The following is a 24,854-nucleotide window of genomic DNA, read 5'->3' as shown; positions in this document are numbered from 1 at the left end:
TGTGGGAAAAGATTCACTCAGTCATCCACCCTACAGAATCATCAGCGAGTTCACACTGGGGAGAGGCCATTCACCTGCTCAGTCTGTGGGAAGAGATTCACTCAGTCATCCAACCTACAGAGTCATCAGCGAGTTCACACTGGGGAGAAGCCATTCACCAGCTCAGAATGTGGGAAAGGATTCACTCAGTCATCCCACCTACTGGCACACCAGTCAGTTCACAATGAGGAGTGGCTGTTGTGAATCCGTAGATTTCGTTTGTTGTGGACTGTCATTTTGAGAGAGAGAGAGAGATTAAGAATGGTAATCAGTCTGACTTGCATCTTGTTTACATCGCTCACAGCTTGTTTAGTTTTAACCAAGGACACAGATACTCAGTCAGACAGAGATGAAGGAGGAAAAATGGAAGGTTCGAAACAAGGGAACTACTGGCCAAGGGTCACTGTTTCGAACTTTCCTCTGCCCATAAGGGTGGGTTAATTATCGATTCAGCATACATTGAATGTGTGATTGTCATCTCGTTTGATCCATAGGAGTGGATCTGATTTGGGGTATCCTGTGAAGACCACTTATGTGTTAACCCTTGCCTGGGTGTGGTGTGGAAATTCACTTGAAGACGATACCTCTTGTGACAAGTCACTTTTGGTAATAATTTGTATGTGGATTTGGAACAATGACGGATAAAATCTACAGCGACTGTTCCCTCGTTTTACCACCATGGATGCTGTGGAATTCAACGTTATTGCCTTCTTTCGACATTTACCCTGGATTACAAATATCTCTCTCTCCTCAACTATTCTGTGGTTGTACTGAACTTTCATAGTTTACCATCTCAAGACTCCAAGCCCTGTTTCCCCTGAGCTCAATAGTTTGGGAGTTATATTTACCCACATATATACATATAACACTGTTAACTTTTGTTTATCTTGCTTAAGTTACGATATTGTTAGTAGGTACTAATAAAGATAGTGGATTTAACATCAAAAACAGACTCTAGGTGTAGTCTATTGCTGCTGACTCATTTCTATAGTGTTACAGGGTCAAAATTGGGGCCTGCATCCGATATAGGAAAAGATTTGGAGGTGTATTAATTAGTTATCGGTTTCATTGGAGTAATCCCTTTTGATTTATTTGTGTATGGAAAATCAGCAGCAATGGATGTTGATTGATGTCTGGAAGTGCCAACCTCTGAGGCGTTAGAGGACACCAGAAGGATTGAGTTGCTGAGTATTGCTGAAAGGTTAAAACTTGTGAAGGTGAAATCGACAATGAGGAGGTCACAGATGCAGAGGAAAATAGCTGAGTATTATGTATCTGAGGGTGTGTTTAAAGTGCAGGAGTTGGAGGTGTTTCCTGAAAGTAAACCTAGTGAGCTAGAGCTCCCGCACAAGTTAGAAAAAATAAAGATAGAGGCTGTGGAAAGGCAGAGACAGGTTGAGACTAAAGACGCAGAAAAACAGAGAGGAAGCAGAAAGACAGAGGCTGTTCGAGCTGGAAAAGGTAGAGAGATTGCAGCAAAGGGGTCTAGCGTTAGACTCTGGTGATAAGTTTGAGGCCAGTCGGGAAGTTAAATTAGTGCCTCCATTTGACGAGGCAGAGGTTGATAAATACTTTCAGCATCTTGAGAAATTTGCTCAGGGTTTAAAATGGCCAAAAGAGGTTTGCCCTATTCTCTTACAAAGTGTAATTAAGGGGAAGGCTCAGCTAGCCTATTCTGCTTTGACAGTTGATGAAGCAGCTGATTATGACATAGTGAAACAGGCTGTGCTCAAAGCTTATGAGTTGGTCCCAGAAGCATACAGGCAAAAGTTTAGAAATTTGAGGAAATCTATGAACCGGACTTATATGGAATGTGCTTATGAGAAGTTTGTGTGTTTTGACCGCTGGTGCAGACATAACAATGTAAATGATGATTTTAACAGCTTGAAAGAGTTGGTTTTAATTGAAGAATTCAAAATGTGCGTTCCTGATGACATAAAGATGTATTTAAGTGAAAAGGATGCTGCCACTTTGCAGGAGTCTGCTAGATTAGCAGATAAGTTTGCTTTAACTCAAAAGGTTAAGTTCACCCAGAATAAGAGCTTCCAAAAGAGTAGCAGGGATAACCAGGGTAAACCAGAAATTAAAGCTGGGACTAGTGACGAGACTAAGGATGAAGGGAAGCAGTTGAAGGAGAAATATTCTGGTCTCTCTTGTTACTATTGTCAGAAAGCTGGTCATATGATGGCTAATTGTTCTGTCCTGAAGAAGAAAAAGGAAAAGGAGGCAGTCCCACATGCCTGTGATCAGTATGTTGAAGCACCTATAAACCCACAGGGTTCTGAACATTCTGCTGAGGCTCAGTTAAGGACTGAGAGGTCTGACTGAGTTAAGAAGGGATTCCATCATTTTATGTCAGATGGGTTTGTATTAGTAATGGAAGGGTCAACCCCGGTACCAGTGAAAATTCTTCGAGATACTGGGGCTTCTCAGTCACTTATATTAGACAGCCTTCTAAAGTTTAGTGGTGAGACTAACATTGGTGAGGTAAATCTTATTAAAGGCATTGGGGGCAGCATTGTTTCTGTTCCATTGCGCAAGGTCACTTTACAGTCAGGGTTGGTTTCAGGACCTGTTAGGATCGGATTATGCTCCAGTTTACCGGTGGAAGCTGTTACTTTGCTGTCAGGGAATGACCTGGCAGATGGTAAAGTTGTTCCTGCAGTGCAGTTGACAACTAAGCCAACCACTGACGACCCACAGATGGATTTTAATATTTATCACAGTAACTCGAAGTATGGCTAAAATGTCTGCCAATGCAGACGGTTCTGTGCAGCATGATTCTGATACCCATGATAGCCAAAATCAGGTTCACCAGGTTATGATGACTTGTCAGGGACCTTTCAGCCTTCATTGTTTCAACAGGATTCAGGTAGTAAGTCTGATGAGAAAAATTTATCCCTGTCTAGGAAGGAGTTTATAACAGAACAGAACCAAGACCCTGAGATTGAAGCTTTATAAGAAACATCTCTCTCAGATGATGAGATTAAGAAAATGGCAGTAGGGTATTATCTTCAGGAGGGAGTGTTAATGAGGAAGTGGAGGCCACCTGCTATACCTACAAGTGAGAAATGGGCAATTGTTCACCAAGTTGTAGTTCCTAAAGTTCATAGGACTGAAATTTAAACTTTGGCTCACAGTATGCCCTCCGGTGGCCATTTTGGAGAGAATAAAACTGTAAACAGGATTATGAAAGAAGTTTACTGGCCGAATTTGAGGAAAGATGTTTTGACCTTTTGCAGAACCTGTCACACTTGTCAAGTTGTGGGTAAACCTAATCAGGTCACCCTAGTGGCCGCACTCCGGCCTATACCTGCATTCAGAGAACCCTGTTCCAAAGTTATAGTGGATTGTGTTGGCCCATTGCCAAAGACTAAAGCTGTCCATCAGTATTTACTAACTATTATGTGTACTGCATCCAGATTCCCAGAGGCAATACCTCTCAGAAATATTAAAGCTAAAACTGTGACGAAGGCTCTTAAGTTTTTTTTTACTTTATTTGGTTTGCCTAAAGAAATCCAGTCTGATCAAGGAAGTAATTTTACATCTGGATTATTCCAGCAGGTATTTTATGAACTGGGAGCTAAACAAATTGCATCGTCTGCGTAGCATCTGGAATCACAAGGGGCTTTAGAAAGATTTCATTCTACTGTCAAAAAATGATTAAGGCATACTGTGTTGAAAATAGAAAAAATTGGGATGAAGGAATACATTTGCTTTTGTTCACCGTAAAGGCTGATTTATACTTGTGCGTTCGAGATACGCCATATCCTACACCATAGGCCTGATTTAATTTTTGCGTAGCGAGCATGCATAGTTGTGTCTGCATTGCTCTGCACTTCACCACCAAAACGCAAGTTGGCGGTGGGGTTTCTCTGACACTGTTGAGCTTCTTTGTGAGAGACATGGACGACGAGATGCATTTCAAATATTTTCCCATGTTGGCAGGTAGATTTGATGATCTGGTTCATTGTCTCCAACCATTTATTTTGCATCAGTGTACAGACATGGCAGAGAAAAGCAACTAGAAATGCAATGCTACCAAGCAGACCAATCACAGTTGTTGCGGTCTGCATCGCCGCGACGCGTGAGTTACTTTTTTGAGGAGTTGCACGTTACCCTGCAGCGTAGGGTGCAGCGTGGGTATGGCGTAGGGTACGTGGTGCCTATGGCGTACACTTGACGCACAAGTATAAATCAGGCTTAAGAGAGTCGGTACAAGAATCACTGGGCTTTAGTCCATTTGAACTTGTATTTGGTCATAGAGTGAAGGGACCTTTGACCTTGTTAAAGGAACAGTGAATTGATGGGGATGTACATGTTAACTTGTTAGACTATGTTTTGAAGTTCAAAAATAAACTATACCAAGCCTGTCGTCTAGCGAGACAAAACTTAAAGATTTCTCAAAACAAAATGAAGTGTTGGTTTGATAAGCGGACCAAAACAAAAGAAAATACTAGGTGGGGGATAATGTGCTTGCCTTATCTCCAATGTTGACAAGTCCACTTCAAGCAAAATTCAATGGACTGTATGAAATAGTCTCTCAAATTAATGATGTGAATTATGTTATTAAAACACATGACTGACGTAAACTAACACAGGTGGTACACATCAATATGATAAAGCCTTATTCTGGCAAGCAGGCACCATCGGTGAGTGTTGTCAAACATATAAATCTGACAACCCTGAGAATGAAACAATTGACTCGCGTGAGAGTTTTCACAAGCCAAACATGGTCCCAGTTAGGCTAATGAACTCGGTTGTTCTCGAAAACACTGACAACAAGTTGGCTCATCTGCAGCCAAAGCAACAACAACAGCTGAAGGAATTAATTCTGAAGTTTAAAGATTTATTTCCTGGTGCTCCCAAGCAAACCATGGTCGCAGTACATGATGTAGATATAGGTCAAGCCAAACTGATTAAGCAACACCCATATCACATGAACGTAGAAAAGTGTAAAGTGGCTGAGCAAGAAATTGAATATATGCTGAAAATGGTATTATTAGGCCTTCAACATCAGATTGGAGCTTACCCTGCGTTATTGTGCTCAAACCTGATGGTAGTGTTAGATTTTGCACTGATTATAGGAAGGTAAATGCAGTAACAAAAACAGATGCCTATCCTATCCCTAGGATGGATGATTGCATCGATAAGGTTGGAAAAGGTAATTTCTTACAAAGATTGATCTGTTAAAAGGGTATTGGTGTGTTCCATTGATGGACTGAGGTAGAGAAATTTCTGCATTTTTGACACCTTCTGGGTTGTATGAATACAATGTTTCACCATTTGGAATGAAATATGCTCCAGGAACATTCCAGAGAATGATTGATTCTGTAATTCAAGGGTTAGGACACACAGATGCCAATATTGATGACTTAGTCACAGGGAGTGACACTTGGGAAGAGCATATCTCTGTAGTAGAAGAGCTGTTTGACAGGCTTTCCAGGGTCAGCCTTACAGTTGACTTAGCTAAGAGTGAATTTGGCCATGCCTCTGTGACCTATCTTGGCTGTGTTGTAGGTCAAGGCAAGTTGGCTCCTGTGCAGGCAAAATTCAGGCAATTTCTGAAGTTCCTATTCCGACTGTGTGACGAAGGCCCGTCACTGATTACAGATGTCGCATGGCACACTCAGTAAAACACCCAAAGGGTCATCCACACACATTATTCCCCTCTGTTATTGTGGTGAGTGCACACGTCACAATAAATCAACAGTCACAATTTTACACTCATCCCCAGCAGTAACAGGTATGAAAAAAAGAAACACACTATGTCACAGTTTTATTATCTCAGGTCAATTTATTCATAGTCATCTTTCCAATAAGTGTTTTGCTGAAGTGTCATGGTAATCTGACGTCTCTCTCCTCCACAGTCACTGGGTCTGAAACAGAGCTGCTGCATAGAGCTGTCTTATATAGAGGCAGCAGCAACCTGCACAGGTGTGCCGATGGTGGAGGATACCATCTTTACCTGGGACAAGGGTTATGTTACCTAATTACTCATCTTGTGGTAAAGTTTTGGGGTTTATTTAAGTTATTTAACCGGGAAATGGTGAATCCTATGATGAAGTCTATGTGTTTATTGTGAGAACTGGTGGTAGAGTTTCAGATTGCGTGAAATGGAAGATAATTGAGTTAATTAGCTTTTGGTTAGTCTAGGGGGATCAGCTTAGCGCTTTGGGTTCTTTTTTTGTTTAATTTGAGGGTGGCTGTTAACCAGACAGGTGACAACTGCAAGCTGTATATATATAATATATATATATATTGCATTTTTTAAAAAATTTCTTGTTTTGATGTGGACATCCAAGTTTTGATTTTCCACTATTTTTGTAAATAAAAGCACCTGAAACCATTTTTGCGACTCAAGCCATCTTGTTATTTTTCTTAGACAGTTGACCCACAGTTTTTGTGACAGACTGGTAAGAATGCTCTTGGAAGGTTTCTGGAAATGGTTGGATATTATCGTAAGTTCTGGAAGAACTTTGCTGATATCGCTCTTCCTCTGACTAATCTCCTGAAGAAGGGTGAAAAGTTTGTTTGGACCCAGCCTTGTCAGGAAGCATTTGATCAATTGAAAGTTATTATTTGGGATTAGGCCAATCAATGTTGTGTCGTCAGCAAATTTAATTAACAGATTGGAGCTGTGGGTGGCGACACAAGTCATGGGTGCACAGAGAGTAAAGGAGGGGGCCAAGGAGACAACCGTGTGGGGCATGTGTGCTGAGGGTAAGAGAGACAGAGGTGAGGGAGCCCACTCTTACCACCTGCCGGTGATCTGACAGGAAGTCCAGGATCCAGCTGCACAAGGCAGGGAGAAGGCCGAGGTCTCTGAGCTTCTTGTCGATACTTCACGCCTTCGTATGGCTAAAGCTCTGCCCATGACTGCAAGGAACTGCAGAGAACTTTGGTCTCATCTGGGAACATCATAGAAACAAGCCTCCCCTCTATGGACTCTTCCTACACTTCCCCTGCATTGGAAAAGCAGGCCATGTACTCAAAGATGCTGCAAACCCAATCCCCCATCGCGGAAGAGATACAAAAGCCTTAAAACGCGTACCACCAGGCTCATGGACAGCTTCCTGTCTGCGGTTGTAAGCCAAATTAATGGTCTCCGGTCCAATAAAATAGACTCAACCTCACAATGTAACTCGACGTGACCCTGCCCCATATGTCTATCTGCACTGCACTTTCTCTGCAGCCACAATGCTTTGTTACAGTTATTGTTTTGTCGTATATCAGCTCAATGTACTGTTGTAATGTATCGATCTGTGTGGATGGTAGGTCAGGCAAGATTTTCACTGTAGCTCAGTACGTGATAAGAATAAACAAATTCCCCCTTTTAGTTTTGTGGAAATATCAGACAGACTGAGCTTCTGCTTTGGAACCACAGAAGGAAACTTAACTGTTGTCATTTCTGAGGAATGCAAATAAATAGAAAAGGCTTCAGTCTCGCATTACGATCTGCAGTAACTGGGATCAGGTGACCGGTGGTGGGTCTCCCAGACCAATTATCAGAATCAGGTTTAATAGCACTGGCAGATGTCATGTAATTTGTTGTCTCTGCGGCAGCAATAGAACCTAATTCATAACAATAGATTTTAAAAATTGATTTAAAATAAGAATATACATATTAAATAGTTAAATTATATAAGTAGTACAAAACAAAAAATTTAAAAATGTAATACTGTAAACTATTTTAATTGTGTGGAACTATTTGACTGAATGGGTTGTTGCTTTGGAAATTCTGGAGTGAAGCTGAACTAAACTGTACTAAAGTATAACTAAACTTATGAAAAGCTCAGATAAATACAAAAGGCTAAGTTCTCACATAAATGGGTCATATAGCCAGAAACATTGGCTGCTCTTCAGCAGGTAAAAACAGTGGAATGAGGCCTAATCCCAGGCCTCAGCCCAGTGGTTATGGTTTGAGGCCTAGGACGAGGTGAGAGAAAGCATTTGGCACGGACTAGAAGGGCCAAGTTGGCCTGTTTCTGTGCTGTAATTGTTATGTGGTTATATGGAAACATGCTGAAAATATTGCAGAATAAATCATTGTCCAACCACAACGAGAGGACGTGATAGATCCGGATTTCACTGCCTTTTCTGAACGGGCGAAAGATGAAGCTACACAGACACGTAGAGCAGTGACTGGCAGATGCTGCAGATTTGTGGAAAAACGTGAACAGGAAACAGGATCAGGTGACGGGTGGAGGGTCTCCCATCTGATCCGGTGACTCTGCTCTTCGCCCCTCACACGCTGCCCGACCCATCCGCCGCATTTCCCACATTATTCCATATTTACACCGGATACATTTTTACTTCTTCCCTCCATATCTTCCCTGTCCCTTTCCCTCCACCCCAAGGTCACAGAGTCACAGGCTCGATTCCCATCCTGGTCCAACACACAATTCAGACCCAAACCGGAAATGTGCAGGTTTCATTTAAATCTGTCCATGTTTATAAACACTAATTTCTATTCACATTCCTCCAGCCTCACTGGACAGGAACACTGAAACATCAAGTGAGAAACAGCAGGAGGTGGCCATTCAGCCCCTCTAACCATCAACAAGATGACAGCTGCTCTCCCATCTCAGCCACATGTTTCTGCCCGATCCTCATTTCCTCGATCCCTCCGGTCTCCACACATCTGCCGGCCTCTGTTTTATGTGAGGATGATCACTGAGTCTTCACCGGCCTCTGTGGTGGGGATTTACAGACATTCACCACCCTCGGAGTGGAGATGTTTCCCCTCATCTCAGTCCCGGACAGTCCACCCCCTTTTTCAGAGACTGGGATCCCTGGTTCAACCGGTAATGATGTTGTGCATTTCAATGTGTTCACCTCTCAGTCCTCGATTCTCTAAATGAAAGGGTTATCACATTTGATCTTTCTTCATATGATGACCCACCACTCCAGGGATCAGTCTGGTGAATCTTCATTGCACTCTCCATAACAATTACTCTCTAACGTCTTTGTTAATCCTCCATGGAATTAATTTCCATCTCCTGCAGCCCCGTGTTGCCCCAACCACTCACCTCCCACCCCCGTCACTATTTCCACCTTCCCACCTCCCCCTCACCTGGATCCACCTCTCACTCCCCAGCTCTTGCCCCATCCCCACCCCTCACCTCTTTTCTCGGACTATTTCCCGTCCACTCTCAGTCCAGAGGGAGGGTCTCGGCCCGAAATGTTGACGGTCCATTTCCCTCCACAGATGCTGCCCGACCCACTGAGTTCCTCCGGCAGTTTGTTCTTTGGTCTGTGTGACCCGTGTTAGTGTGGGGAGCGGGATTTTACACCATATTCCCGGTACAGTCTCAACAAAACACAAATAATTGTCACTTTGCCCGGACCATTGGCCCCGCTTGCAGGGCAACAGTCTGCCGGTGTTTGCCCCCCAATGTGGTGAATCGCCACCACCGTGGGCTCAGACATTTCCACAGATGAGCCCCTCCTGTCCCCACCGGGACAAACATCCTGTCCGCCCCCTCTCTCACCGTCTTCATCCTCTCCCTCCCCGGGGAACCGGCATCAAACCGACGGGCCGAGCGGTCTCCTCCTACCTCTCAGCGACACATCAGACTCCGGCCGCAGGAGACGCTTCACAAACGCCCCAACTTCCCTCGGAGGGAAATGGAAATAAATCAGAAAGCGGACATTTACTTTGACGGTTGTCCCGCCGTGACGGAAAGTTCGGGAGACGGAGTCAGCGGGGGTAACGCCCTCTCGGCTGGTCCGCCTCCGCTATTGGCTGGAAGCAGTGATTGACATCACTTCCCACCATTGGGAATGGCGCAGCGCGTGAACCTCTGTTGACAGCGGTGGGGAAGGCGCTGGTCACGTGATTAGTAGCCCAGCCGTTAAACCGACCAAGCTCGAGCTCACCAGCGCGCGGGGCACAAAAGGCCCCGGATGATCGGTTGAGGTGAGAAGGGATCTCCGGGTTGGGGGTCTCACCGGGCGGCGTTTTCAACACCGACTTCGGGTAGTTGCTGTGACTCCGGACTCCGTGACCCGCAATCCCGGGACAGTCCTGCTCTCTTCCCTCTCTCTCAGCCCCACCATCCGTACACGGGCCCCGGGGAGCTTCCGGCTGATGAGGGAATGGGAACCGATGGGTCTCTCAGACAGAGCTGAGCTCCAGCTGTCTAAATGCAAGGATCGGGAACTCGGAGAAAGGGAACAAAATCTTTTACATCAGCTGTTGAGAAAATCACCTTTGTTCTGCCTCCAGTCACAAACCAGAGAAAATCTGCAGATGCTGGAAATCCGAGCAACACACACAAATTGCTGGAGGAACTCAGCATTAGTACTCTTTTCCATAGATGCTGCCTGGCCTGCTGAGTTCCCCCAGCATTTTGTGTCTGTTGCTTGTTCCACCCCCTCTTGTTCTGGACTTTCTACCCGTGAGAACATGTTTTGTCCCACTCTCTCTGGGTACATAATGATATCAAACACCTTTGCCCTGGGCAACAAGTATCTTTCACATCACAAATGTGCCAGACTCCAATGAGACAGACTACTGCCCTTCCCTTCATATTCATTGGCATTGCCATCACTGAGTTCACCACCGTCAGTCACCCGGGGGAGGGTTCAGGGGAAATATTTATGTGCAATACAGAAACTGGTGTTACCTGTGTGTATTGTGGGGATGCAAAAGTTGCTGGAGAATTTGCAAGTGGGAAGAAGTGGAGTGATATTTGAAAATCTGACTTTTTATAGCATTATTTAGCAAGCAAATCAGATATGGACAGTGTGCAATTGCTCCAGTGAGAAAATCCTTCATTACCTGCTACAGACCTGTTACATACGTTGTGTGAGATTGCAGATCAAAATTATTACTGACAGTGATTTGCTAGCTGTTAAAATGAGTACCTCTATATATAAAATTCAGTGTGCACATGTTGTGTCTCCACTTTAAGGAGTTGGGGCTGGAAATGGATGAATTCCGTATCATCCGGGAGTCGGAGGGGGTGGGATAAAGAGAGGTGAGTTACACCCAAAGTGCAGGACACAGGAAACTGGGTGAGAGTGAGGAAGGGGAATGAGATTAAATAGCCATCGCAGAATACTGTTGTGGCCATCCCCCACAACAACAGGTAGGCCATAGATAGGGTGCAGAGGAGATTTATAAGGACTTTGCCTCGACAGGCGAGCATGCCTTATGAGAATATGTTGAGTGAACTTGGCCATTTTTCCTTGTAGTGACGGAGGATGAGAGGTGACCTGATAGAGGTGTACGAGATAATGAAAGGCATTGATTGTGTGGATAGTCTGAGGCTTTTTCCCAGGGCTGAAATGGCTAGCACGAGAGGGCATAGGTTTAAGGTGCTTGGAAGTAAATACAGAGGAGATGTCGGGGATAAGTTATTCATGCAGAGAGTGGTGAGTGCGTGGAATGGGCTGCCGGCGGCAGTGGAGGAGGTGGAAACAATAACGTATTTTCAGAGACTCCTGGATGGGTACATGGAGCTTAGAAAAGTAAAGGGCTCTGGGTAAGCCTCGGTAGCTCTAAGGTAGGGACATGGTTGGCACAGCTTTGTGGGCTGAAGAGCCTGTTTTGTGCTGTAGGTTTTCTATGTTTTTTTTATGTTCTATGTATTCTACCACTTTAGAAACTGTTGGGGGGAGGAGATTACGTGGCAGAGGAAAGTCAAAGAGGTGATAGGGGATTTGCTAGTTAGGGGAACAGAACTAGAAGGGGACTGATATCCTAGTGTTAAGGCTTGCTTGTGCTAGTGTGGTGGGTGGGGGGGGGTGTTAAACCAAAGTTGTAGAGGGGATGGGAGCCAGAATGCCAGGTAATAGAGAGGGTGAATTGAATTGACTTTCTTACTTACATCCTTCACATGCATGAGGAGTAAAAATCTGTGTTGCATCTCCATCTAAATGTGCAATGTGCAATTTATAGTAATTTATAATAGAACAGGACAGTCAATATAACATAGAAATACAGTTGTATCAGCATGAATTAAGCAGTGTGATGACCTGATAGAAGAAGCCTGTTGGTTCTGGCTTTTATGCTGCAGTACTGTTTCCCGGATGGCAGCAGCTTGGAACAGTCTGTGGTTCGGGTGAGTAGGGTCCCCAGTGATCCTCTGGGCCCCTTTTACACACTTGTCCCTGTAAATGTCCTGAATCATGAGCAGTTCACAACTACAGATGTGCTGGACTGTCCGCACCACTCTGCAAAGTCTGCGATTAAGAGAAGTACAGTTCCCAGACCAGGCAGTGATGCAGCCAGTCAGGATGCTCTCAATTGTGACTCTGTAGAAAGTTCTTAGGATTTGGGGCCCCATTTCAGACTTCTTCAACCGTCTGACGTGAGGGAGGCACTGCTGTGCCTTTTTCACCACACAGCTGGTATGTACAGACCACATGAGATCCTCGGTGATGTGTATGCCGAGGAACTTAAAGCTGTTCACCCTCTCAACCCCAGATCCATTGGTGTAAATAGGGGTTAGCCTGTCTCCATTCCTTCTGTAGTCCATAATCAGCTCCTTTGCTTTTGTGGCAATGAGGGAGAGGTTGTTTTCTTGACACCAGGCAAATGCTGTTCAGACCTCAGGGCATGGAATTGTGATCTTGTTGCCATGACTGGGACTTGTTTGCACCCAACAATCTGAGGAATTTGGAGGAACAAATTAGCAAGAGAGATCGCAGACTACGCCAATGCTTGATATACTAAGCGATTTTAAATTTCTATAGATTGACGTGACTCCCATATGTAAAAGGACTAGATGGGGTAGAGTTTGTCAGATGTGCCATTAATCAGCACGTAGAATTCCCAGCATAGAAATATGCAATAAGCTATTAGAAAATATTCCAGGACTAGTGACAGAATATTAGTGTATGGGAACACTTTGCATCTAGTGATCATATTGCCATGAGATTCCAAGTTAACATGGAAAAAGAAAGGACTGAACCATGGGTGGAGATTCTAAATTGGAGAAAGGTCAATTCTGATGGTATCAGAATGGATCTGACAAGTGTGGACAGGCTGTTTTCTGACAAAGGAGTACTTGGTAAGTGGGAGTTCTTCAGAAGTGAAGTTTTGAGGGTGTAGAGTTTGTATGTGCCTGTCAAAATAAAAGTTGAAAGGTAACTGGTGCAGGGAACCTTGGTTTTCAAGAGATATTGAGGCCCTGGATATTTTGTTCCTTCAAATGCCTCAGACTGTTGGGTGCTACAAAGACTCATTAGTGACTACAATATCATAATTCCACACCCTGAACTCATCTGACATCTTTTTCAGTCATCTTCTGTAGTTTTCTAAAAGCTTCCCAATAGATTTTGCTCTTTTGTTTGCCCTCTCTTTGCTTTTTATGTTGGCTTTGGCTTCTCATTTCATCCACGGTTGTGTCCCCCTGCCTTTCTAATGCTTCCACTTCTTTGGGATGTATTGATCACTCAGCTCCCGAATTGCTCCCAGAAACTCCAGCCATCGCTGCTCCATCATCATTCTTACCAGCTTCCCCTCCCAATCACGTTTGGCCAGTTCAGTACAGAAACATGCCCACTCTGGACGATCAGAATGGTAATCTGTATGAGGAGACAAAATATATGGGGGAGATTTTAAATATTATTTTTTGCATCCACATTTACTCAGGAGATGGACACAGAGTCTATAGAAGTGAGGCAAAATGGCATCAACTTCATGGACCCTGTACAGATTACAGAGGTGGAGGTGCTTGCTGTCTTAAGGCAAATTAGCGTGGATAAATCCCCAGGGCCTGACAAGTTGTTCCATGGGACTCTGCGGAAAACAAGTGCAGAAATTGTCAGGACCCAAGCACAGATATTTAAATAATCCTTAGTGACTGGTGTGGTACTGGAGGATTGGAGGACAGCCAATGTTGTTCCGCTGTTCAAGAAAGGCTCTAAAAATAAACTAGGAAGTTGTACATCAGTGAGGTTGACATCAGTAGTGGGAAAGTCATTGGAACTTACGTGCAGGAACCAGATATATAAGTATTTGGATAGATAGATTAAGGATAGGCAGCATGGCTTTGTGCATGGTAGGTCATGTCTAACCAATCTAATAGAGTCTCTCGAGGAAGTTATCAGGAAAGTGGATGAAGGCAAGGCAGTGGATGTTGTCTACATGGACTTTAGCAAGGCACTTGACAAAGTCTCATATGGGAAGTGGGTCAAGAAGGTTCGGTCACTCAGCATTCAAGATAAGATAGTAAATTGCATGAGACACTGGTTTTGGGAGAAGCCGATGGTTGCCTCTCTGACCGGAGGCCTGTGACTAGTGGTTTGCCACAGGGATCGGTGCTGGATCTGTTGTTGTTTGTCATCTAGATCAGTAATCTGGATGATAGTGTGGTTAACTGGATCAGCAGATTTCTGGATGACACTGAGATTGGGGGTGTAGTGGACAGTGAGGAAGGGTATAATGGCTTGCAGTGTGATCTGGACCAGCTGGAGAAATGCAAAATGGAATTTAATGGAGACAAGTGCGAGGTGTTGCATTTTGGTGGGACCTGGGTCTTACACAGTGAATGGTCAGGCACTGAGGATTGCTGTAGAAGAAAGGGATCTGGGAATACATGTCCATAACTCACTGAAAGTGGTGACACAGTTAAATAGGGACGGAAAGAAAGATTTTGGCATATTGGCCTTCATGAACCAAAGTACTGAGTACAGGAGATGGATGTTATGTTCACACTGCACAAGACATTGGTGAGGCCTAATTTGGAGTGTTGTGTGCAGTTTTATCACCTACCTACAGGAAAGATGTAAAAGAGGTTGAAAGAGTTCAGAGAAAATTCACAAGGATGTTGCCAGGCCTGGAGGACTTGGGTTATAAGGAAAGATTGAACAGGTCAGGGCTTTATTCCTTGGAATGTAGAAGCTCAAGGGGAGATTTGATGGAGGTGTGCCAAAATTATGAGGGTTATAGATGGGGTAAATGCAAGCTGGCTTTTTCCACTGAGATGGTGTGGGACTACAACCAGAGGCCATGGGTTAAGGGTGAACGGTGAAACATTAAGGGGAACATGAGAGGAAAATTTTTCACACAGACGGTCATCCAGGTGTGGAATGAGCAGACAGTCCAACTGGTGCATGCGAGCTCAATTTCAACGTGTAACAAGTTTGTATAGGTACCTGGATGGTAGGGGTACAGGGGTAGATAGTTTAAATAGTTCAACACAAACTAGATGGGCCAAAGGGCCTGTTTGTGTGTTGTACTTTTCTATGACTCTGTGACAAGAACATTAAATAATACTAATGTTCATTTAATTCCTTTTAACAGCTGTGCAGACCAACCATTCATCTGGGCAGAAAATGTTTTCATGGCTTTAAAACTGTGGCACTTTAAACTGACAGTAGATAAAAGAAAATCCCAGCTGTACGTCAACAAAGGGGAGAACCCATTCATCTGCTCAGACAGTGGGAATGGATTCAGTCGGTCATCTCAACTGAAGGTACATCAGCAAGTTCACACTGGGACAAGGCCATTCACCTGTTCTGTGTGTGAGAAGGGATTCAGTCGGTCATCCCACCTGTGGACACACCAGTCGGTTCACCCTGGGCAGAGGCTGGTCAGCTGCTGAATTTGTGGGGAAGAATACACTCGGTCATCTGACCTAATGGCTCACCAGCAAGTTCACACTAGGGAGAGGTTGTACACCTGCTCGGACTGTGGGAAGGGATTTACTAAATCATCTCACCTACTGAGGCACCAGTCAGTACACACTGGGGAGAGGCCATTCACCTGCTCCGACTGTGGGAAGGGATTCACTTTGTCATCCCAACTGAAGGTACATCAGCGAGTTCACACTGGGGAGAGGCCGTTCACCTGCTCCGACTGTGGGAAGGGATTCACTTTGTCATCCCAATTGAAGGTACATCAGCGAGTTCACACTGGGGAGAGGCCGTTCACCTGCTCCGACTGTGGGAAGGAATTCACTCAGTCATCTCAACTGATGGTACATCGGCGAGTTCACACTGGGGAGAGGCCGTTCACCTGCTCAGACTGTGGGAAGGGATTCACTGAGTCATATCAACTGAAGGTGCATCAACGAGTTCACTCTGGGGAGAGGCCATTCACCTGCTCAGACTGTGGGAAGGGATTCACTCAGTCATCTCAACTGAAGGTACATCAGCGAATTCACACTGGGGTGAGGCCGTTCACCTGCTCAGTCTGTGGAGAGGGTTTCACAAAGTCATCTGCTGTACTGAGACACCAGTCAGTTCACACTGGGGAGAGGCCATTCACCTGCTCAGTGTGTGGGAAGGGATTCGTAGAGTCATTTGAACTGAAGGTACATCAGCGAGTTCACACTGGGGAGAGGCCGTTCACCTGCTCAGACTGTGGGAAGGGCTTCATTCAGTCATCTCATCTGAAGGCACATCAGCGAGTTCACACCGGGGAGAGGCCGTTCACCTGCTCAGTCTGTGCGAAGGGATTCACTTGCTCACCTCATCTACTGAGACACCAGTCAGTTCACACCAGGGAGTGACCATTAACTTGCTCAGTCTGTGGGAAGGGATTCAATTGGTCATTTCACATACTGACACACAAGGAAATGTTCGTTCACCTGCTCTGTCCGTGGGAAGGGATTCATTCAATCATCTCAACTGAAGGAACGTCTGCGTGTCCACACTGGGGAGAGGCCGATCACCTACTGTGAATGTGGGGAAGTACTCATGGTGGACATGGACTGTGCCTTTAAATGAGAGAGAGAGAGAAACTGCTTCGTAGCGTGTTTATTTAAGCAAGGTCAGATGACTCTCCCAGAGACACACAGTGGGACACCGGTTACGGCGACCGGTCAGTGAAAGGAGGCCAGTGACAGAGGAGTCACTGGATGGAACTTTCGAGTGCCCACAAGCGAGGATTGAGGATCGATCAGGGTAATTGATCAGTGGCTATCACGGTGTGTGGAAGGGCTGACCCTGTGGAGGCTACCGGTGTGTCTACCCTTGCCTGGGAGGTAGTTTACCCTCGAAGACGGTCCCCTTAGCGATAAGCTGCGTTTGGCTAACTCAAGAGTGGATTTGGAGCCTGACGACGGAAGATCAATGGGACCTGTTTACTCGTTCTTCTCCTAGTGTGGTTTTCACCTTGGATTACAAATACCCCATTCTCTCTCTCTCTCACACCAATTGAACTGAACTTCCTTACATTACCATTGTAAGACTTTAACTCTTGTCACCCGAGCTTTAACGAGTTTGGGAATTATATTTACACACAAGTATATGCATAACACTGCTAACTTTTGATTTACCTGGTTTAAGTTACTATATTAAGTAGTTACTAATATATAGTAGTTTTTAATATCAAAACCAGACTCCAGGTGTGCTCTATTGCTGCTGGTTCATTTAAACCGCTGCATTTACGTAACATAATTGGGCCCTGCGTCCGGGATATGAACAAATTGTTTGGGGGCTGAATTGATTGATTAATGATCGATCTGATTGGGGAAATCCCCTTTGATTTGTCTGAGTGGAAGATCAGCAGCAATGGAGGTTGATGGGTTTCTGACAAAGACAACTCCTGAAGCATTGGGTGGCGCAAAGAGGGTTGTGCTGTTGGAAATCGATCAGAAATTAAAACTTCAGGTGAGCACTAAAATGAGGAAGGCTCAGATACAGACATTAATAGTGGAGTATTATGTATCTAAGGAAGTGTTTGATGGATATGTGACAGGGGAGTATTGTGTATCTAAGGAAGTGTTTGACGGAGATGTGACACTGGTGTATTATGTATCTAAGGAAGTGTTTGACGGAGATGTGACGGGAGTATTATGTATCTGAGGAAGTGTTTGACGGAAATGTGACAGCGGAGTATTATCTATCTAAGGAAGGTTTGACGGAGATGTGACAGCGGAGTATTATGTATCTGAGGAAGTGTTTGACAGAGATGTGACAGCGGAGTATTATCTATCTAAGGAAGGTTTGACGGAGATGTGTTGGAAATGTTTGCTGAAAGTAAACCTACTGAGACTGAGCTTCAGCTCCAGTTAGAAAAATTAAAGAGAGAGGCTGAGGATAAGCAAAGACAGCATGAGTTACGACTAAAACAGTTTGAGGCTGAGGAAGCGGACAAACAGAGGAAAGAGGCAGAAAGACAGAGGTGGTTCGAGGTGGAGAGATGGCCGCAAGGAGGTCCAGTGCCAGACCTTGGTGAGAGGTTTAGTGCCCGTTGAGAAGTTAAGTTGGTACCTCCATTTGATGAAGCAGAAGTTGATGAGTCCTTCTTGCATTTTGAAAAAGTGGCTCAGAATCGAAGGTGGCCGAAAGACAGCTGGGCTGTTGTGTTACAAAGTGTAATTCAGGGGAAAGCCCAGCAAGCGTATTCTGCCCTAACACTTGAAGAGGCAGCTAATTATGACTCAGTGAAAGAGGCTGTGCTCAAGCCTTATGAGTTGGTTCCGGACGCTTACAGACAAAAGTTTAGAGATTTGAGGAAATCTGGCAACCAAACATATGTGGAATTTGCCAATGAGAAGTCTGTGTACTTCAATCGTTGGTGCACCTCTGTTGGGGTAAATGAGGATATTAACAACTTGAAAGAGTTGGTTTTGATCGAAGAATTCAAAAGGTGCGTCCCTGATGACATAAAGCTGTATTTAGATGAAAAAGATGCTGCCACTTTGCAGGAGGCTGCTAGATTAGCAGATGAGCTTGTTTTGACCCACAAGGTGAAGTTTACCTCGGATGAGAGCTTCCAAGAGAGTAGCTGGGATGACCAGGGTAAACTAGAAGTGGAAGCTGGGACTAGTGATGAAAGCCTGGAAGAGGAGGCAGTTCCAGTTGCCTGGGTTCAGGTTGTTGAAGCATCTGTAAATCCGCAGGATGCTGAGCGTTGTGTTGAAGCTCAGTTAAAACCTGAAATGTCTGATTTGGTTGGAAGGGAATTCAGTCCTTTTGTGAAGTCTGGATTGGTTTCAGGACCCTTGGTCTTGCTGAGGGAACAGTGGTTTGATGAGAAAGTGGGTGTTATTCTGTTAAATTGAGTTTTGGAATTTGAAAATAAACAACGGGGTTGTTTTTTCAAGTTTGTGGTTTGGAGAGACAGGGCTTGGAGATCTCTCAAAACAAAGTGGAGTGTTATTTTGACCAGGAGAGACCATCTGCGGATGTTGTCATAGGAACATACGGAACCAAAGGTCTTGGGGAATGGAACAAATGATTTGTTTGAAATTTGGGTTGAGCATCGATCCAGGGTATTGATAAGTGACTCTCACAAGCAGACACACAGTGGCAGTGGGTGGAAGCCGTTGCAGAGAAGTGGGGAGGAAGGTTTGAAACAAAGAACCGAGTGACAAGGGGTCACTGTTTGGACTCTCCCAACAGCCCACAAGGGTGGGTTTGGTTATTGATTCCAGCGAATAGGAATGTGTGATTGTCACATAGTTTGATCCACTGGAGTGGGTCTTTCTGGTTGGGGAATAACATTTGTGAATACCACTTCTGTTTTACCCTTGCCTGGGCGTGGTAGTCCACTGGAAGACGGTATCCCTGTGGTAAATCACTGCTGGAGTTACTTCGTACGTCGTGGAACTGGACAAGTGGCTATCACGTTGTGTGACTGGGGCAACCCTGTGGAATCTACCTGTGTGTGTTACCCTTGCCTGGGTGGTAGTTCCCCCCGAACACGCTACCCCTGTGATAAGCTATCTTTTGGTGATGATGCATAAGTGGATTCTGGTTGAGTAACCTGTGGTCACCACTTTGGGATGACCTGTAGCTGAATTCGGGTGTGGTGTTGTGGTAACCACTCGTGTCAAAAGGATATTCCGTGAAGATCACTGTAGGAGATACTTCGTGTGTGGATCTGGGAACGACAGAGATAAAACCTGCAGCTATTTTTATCCAGTTTATCATCGAGGAAAACAATGTAATTGCCTTCTCTTGACATTCACCTTTGGGATACAAAGGTAGGGCTCTCAGTACCATTGACCTCTGTTTCAGGACTGCCGCAGGTGAAGTTTCGCCGAAGCCTTACTTGAAGTATGTGTCTGATATGAAGAAGGAGCTGCAAAGGCTTATGAGTTGGCTGGGGAGGCAGCTGCCAAGAAGAATCGGAGAAATAAGAAGAGGTGTGACCAGAAAGTGAAGTTCTCCCAACTCCTGCCGGCAGACCGAGTCCTCGTAAGGAATTTGGGATTTCCTGGGAAGCACAGGTTGGCTGATCGCTGGTCGGGCACACCCTATCTGGTGGAGAGTCAGTTGCCCGACTTACCGTTTTCCAAGTGCAGCCCGAGGATGGGAAGGGGCTGGTCAAGATTCTCCATCGGAATCATCTGTCGCCCCTGGGGTGAGATGTACAGATGGAACGGGAGCCCCAGGTGCCGGCTACAACCAGTACTGGGACTCTGCGTCCACGTGGGATGGAGGAAGAGCCCACACCGGGAGAGACGGGCCCGCTCAGAGGAGGATGATGACTCGGACAACTGGTGCATGTGGCTGTTCGCTGAGGCCCCCATGATTGAGGGGGAGGCTCCTGGCCCTTCCCCCACTGGGTTAGACGGGGTAAGGGTGGCTACTGATGGGCCGTCAGGGGTACCACAGGGCGTTGGAGAGGATGATGTGGGGCCCGAGTGAGAGATAGAGGGTTCCGAGGTGCAGAGGGGTTTGGGTGACCGCTCGCAGGAGGGTTCGCCTCATAGTTTCCATGAGTCTCCTGTAATGTCCGAGGTGGAGGAGTTCGAGGAGGGAGTACACAGGTCACAGAGAAGTAAGGACCCCCCACATAGGTTGGCCTTGATAGCGCCCAGGGAACAGGGTGTGATCTCCACTGTTTCGGGGAGTTATGTCACTGCTTTCTGCACTTGGGTTGGGCTCTGTGTTTTGCAGGAAGGGTTGGCAAATTATCTGAGTGTCATGAGGACATGACTGAATTCTGTGGGGGGAGAATGTAGGCTCTCATTACCATTAACTGTGGTGTTAGCTGTTCAGGCTAACAGAATGGCTTCTCTGTAATGTCACTTAATGCTGTCATGGGTTTCTGTAGCCGAAATGCTTGAGTTAGATTATTTAGATTATGAGGACACTCAGTCCTCGTTTATTGTCATTTAGAAATACATGCATTAAGAAATGATACAATGTTCCTCCAGAGTGATATCACAAAAAAAAAGGACAAACCGAAGACTAACACTGACAAGACCACATAGTTATAACATATAGTTACAGCAGTGCAAAGCAATACCATAATTTGATGAAGAGCAGACCATGGGCACGGTAAAAAAAAGTCTCAAAGTTCCAATCGACTCCCGATAGCAGGCGGCAAAAGGGAGAAATTCTCCCTGCCGTAAACCTCCATGTGCTGACAACAGCCGATGCATTGGAAGCATCCGACCACAGCCAACTCTGAGCCTGTCCGAAAACTTTGAGCCTCCGACTTGCCCCTCCGATACAGCCTCCTGACCACCATCCTCTGCCGAGCGCTTCGACCCCACCCCGGCCACCGAGCAACAAGCAAAGCCGAGGATTCCGGGCCTTCTCCTCCAGAGATTCCAGATCACACGGTAGCAGCGGTAGTGAAGAAGGCATTTCAGAAGTTTCTCCAGATGTTCCTCCGTGCTCTCACGTCTGTCTCCATCAAATCAGGATTGTGCACGGCACCCGACTTGACAGATTACAGGTATCACCACCGGAGTGGCTGCTGCACGCTGCGTCACGCCGCCATCTTCTCCTCCTCCTGCCGATACGGGTGGAACTAATCACTGGAGAATTGTTATGCTATCTTGTATGTCTGAGCTGAGTGGGAGTTCGCCATCTTTTTCGGGAGGCGAGCGAGGAGGCCGGACGTGTGAGGAGCGGACAGCGGTTCCAGGGTGACGGATACTGGAAGTCGGCGGTTCGGACGGTGGCCGAGGGCTCAAAGGGTCGTTGTGGATGGAACCGGAGGTGTGAGCTCCAACGTATTAAAACATTATGTGCACAAACTGATAAACTTACTGCTTTGGTGCCTTTAGGTTATGTGTTTCTACTAACCCATCACTAAGAAATAACAAAAACTGTAATTACTTACTGGCCTTTGGTGTATTGTCTGATATTTGTGTTGGGAGCATTACACCGTATTTACACCGAAGTATTGCACTCGTGGCAGGGCGACGGCTGTTCACCCTAGGTGAACGGGGGTAAATTGGGGCACAGACATTACACAAACATCTCTCATCAATTAACCTGAGGATTGAACTGAACTTCCTTACATAACATTGCTAACTTTTGATTTGCCTGGTTTAAGTTACTATATTAAGTAGTTACTAATAAATAGTGGTTTTTAACATTAAAAACAGACTCCAGGTCTGCTCTATTGCTGCTGGTTCATTTAACCCGTCACGGGGTACGTAACAAGCCTCTCCTTCTCTAATGTCAGGATGAATTTTATCATATTGAGATCACTTGCCCTGAAGGGTTCTTTGAACTTAAGTGACCTAATTAATTCTGGTTCATTACAACACCCAATCCAGAATAGCTGATCCCCAAGAGGGCTCAACGATGAGCTGCTCTAAAAAAGCATCTTGTTGGTATTCTAGGAATTCCTCCTCTTGAGACCAATACCATCCTCATTTTCCTAATCACCTGCATGATAATCCCCCATGTAACATTGCCCTTTTGGCATGCATTTTCTATCTCCCATTGTAATTTGTGGAAAACATACTACTGTTTGGAGGTCTCTATACAATTCCCATCAGGGATTTTTTTTTTTACATTTGCTGTTCCTTAATCCACCCACAGAGATTCTACACCTTCCAACCCTATGCCACGTCTTTCGAATGATCTTATTTAGTATTTTACCAACAGAGCCACACAACCCCACTACCAGCTTGTTCTTTCAAGAAACATATAAGTATCTGGGAAACAAGAGGACCTGCAGATGCTAGAAATCTAGAGAACTACACACAAAGTGCTGGAGGAGCTCAGCATGTCAGGCAGCATCTATGGATGGGAATCAACATTTCGGGCCAAGATGCTTCATCGGGACTCTTGATACCCACGTATTTGGAATATCAACAAGCAAAGACAATAGAAAGTAGTGTGAAATAGGGAAAACCTTTGACAAAATTTAGTCAAGGCTTAAAAAAAACCTGCCAAACCGAGATCAATTGTTAACAAATACAACAAAGGCAATAAACACTTTCATCAATACCAACATTGACTTTTTTTAATGAAAATATTTCAATCAGTAAAATTTACAAAGATAAATAAGAACTGAAATGACAACTTTAGAAAAGACTATTTACACTCAAACCCACTTAGATTAACACTACCTTGGACAGATGGAGGAAGAGAAATAACACACTTGGAAAAAAAAAATCACACAACAGTCAGATAAAACTTCGGAGTATATATTTTCACGAAAACTGAACCGGACTTAACAGTCTGTGTGTATATATGCAATTGTGATAAGAAATACAGACCAGAAACTTAAATGAGAGGCTAACTCAGAAAAATGAATCATCACTGTGGAAGAAAAGATCAACCAGATGTTGACAAGGAAGCATCAAACACCTGACTGAGAGTTGGAGATCTCTTCCCAGAAACAGAGGGGTTCCTTGCAGAAATACAGGACAAGGTGGTTAAGAAAAATAAGAAAAAAATCAAAACTATATGCAAACGTTGTACAATACAAACAAGCAAGGCAATAAATGCAGGGAATAACAAGAGAAATCAGACACAATTCAACACATTCCAGGATCCTGCAGCAGTTGAACTCAATTTGATTACAATCAAGTGGCAAATATCATTCACCAGAATCTTGCTTTAAAATACAAACTTATGAATGACCTTCATCACTTCATTAAGGCAAAATATATTCGAGCCTGATCCAGTTTTAGAGTCAAAATCTCACAAAGTATATGATAATCAATACATTATTTCAGATAGGGCAATCCATAATAACCATCCGAATATAATATTACAGGATAAACAAGCAGGAACAACTCCCTCAATAGATATAACCATTCCCACCACACACATGTGCCTCGACCAGTGGAGCACCTCACACTTGGATCTTTTTTTTTAAATTACTTTATTTACAATTTTCAATTTTACAAAGACAAAATGTATTGAAGATAAAACAATACCAAGGAAATACAGTACCAGGTGGAGCACGGACAAAACAAATTGAAAACAGAAAACAAAAAGGCTGCCAGACAATTTACAAGATTGCTTAAATAAACTTTCAGAAAAGGAGTGGACACAATAGTAACATCACGGTTTATCTGCAGCAGAAATGTTTAGGTTATGACTGGAGATAACAGGGTTTTGGAGTGCGGGGCTATCCAATGACAGAAATGTTCTCTCTTGTGAGCCTGGAAGAGAGATTTTCGTGGTCTTTTGCTGGGGAGAGATGAGAAGACGCGAATGGAGAGAGTGGGCTCTTTTTCTTTTTTTTTGTTTTCTTTGCTAACGCTATAGCCAAAGTCAGAATTATAAAGCTCAATCGTTTAATCACATATTGTGTACTGTTTGTTATTTCAGGGAACTGATTTGTAACAGGGAAGACATCGCACAGCATCCACCCAAATGAGATTTCTTAAGCTTCGTTGGGCTGGGGGGGCTATCACCCCCTATATTAAGCTGCTAGCTGAAGCAATAGTTACATTTGACAAGATGACTGAGTGAATCGCTTCCACATTCACAGCAGGTGAACAGCAACTCCCCAGTGTGAACCTGGTAGTGTGTCATAGGGATAGATAACTGAATGAATCCATTCCCACATTCACAGCAGGTGAATGGCCTCTCCTCAGTGCGAACTCAATGATGCAAATCTGGTTGATTTGGCTGAGAGAATCTCTTCCCAAAGTCTGAGCAGCTCATCGGCCTCTATCCAGTGTGAACTCGCTGGTGTC

The 24,854-nt window shown here is 44.7% G+C and overlaps 3 protein-coding genes across 3 annotated transcripts in view; 1 reads left to right on the top strand and 2 right to left on the bottom strand.

Moving 5' to 3' along the window:
• Positions 1-9,704, bottom strand: part of LOC140208373 (NACHT, LRR and PYD domains-containing protein 3-like) — a 164,817-nt gene extending 155,113 nt beyond the window's left edge. Inside the window, exon 1 of the mRNA XM_072277014.1 lies at positions 9,165-9,704. The gene's annotated coding sequence lies outside the window, so the exon portion shown is untranslated. The remainder of the gene's footprint in view (positions 1-9,164) is intronic.
• Positions 1-24,854, bottom strand: part of LOC140207810 (uncharacterized) — a 174,981-nt gene that overhangs the window by 93,644 nt on the left and 56,483 nt on the right. The window lies entirely within an intron of this gene.
• On the top strand, positions 15,361-24,372 carry LOC140208379 (uncharacterized). The gene has a single exon (XM_072277023.1). It carries the CDS (start codon positions 15,636-15,638, stop codon positions 16,506-16,508), a length of 873 nt encoding a protein of 290 aa, XP_072133124.1. The 5' UTR covers positions 15,361-15,635; the 3' UTR covers positions 16,509-24,372.

The sequence above is a fragment of the Mobula birostris genome, chromosome 13 (genome assembly GCF_030028105.1).
Source record: "Mobula birostris isolate sMobBir1 chromosome 13, sMobBir1.hap1, whole genome shotgun sequence".
Taxonomy (NCBI): domain Eukaryota; kingdom Metazoa; phylum Chordata; class Chondrichthyes; order Myliobatiformes; family Myliobatidae; genus Mobula; species Mobula birostris.
This window is presented reverse-complemented; position numbering and strand designations above follow the sequence as displayed.

Coding starts and splice junctions, on each gene's coding strand:
- LOC140208379 (XM_072277023.1), top strand. CDS start 15,636: ATGGCTCACCAGCAAGTTCACACTAGGGAGAGGTTGTACACCTGCTCG.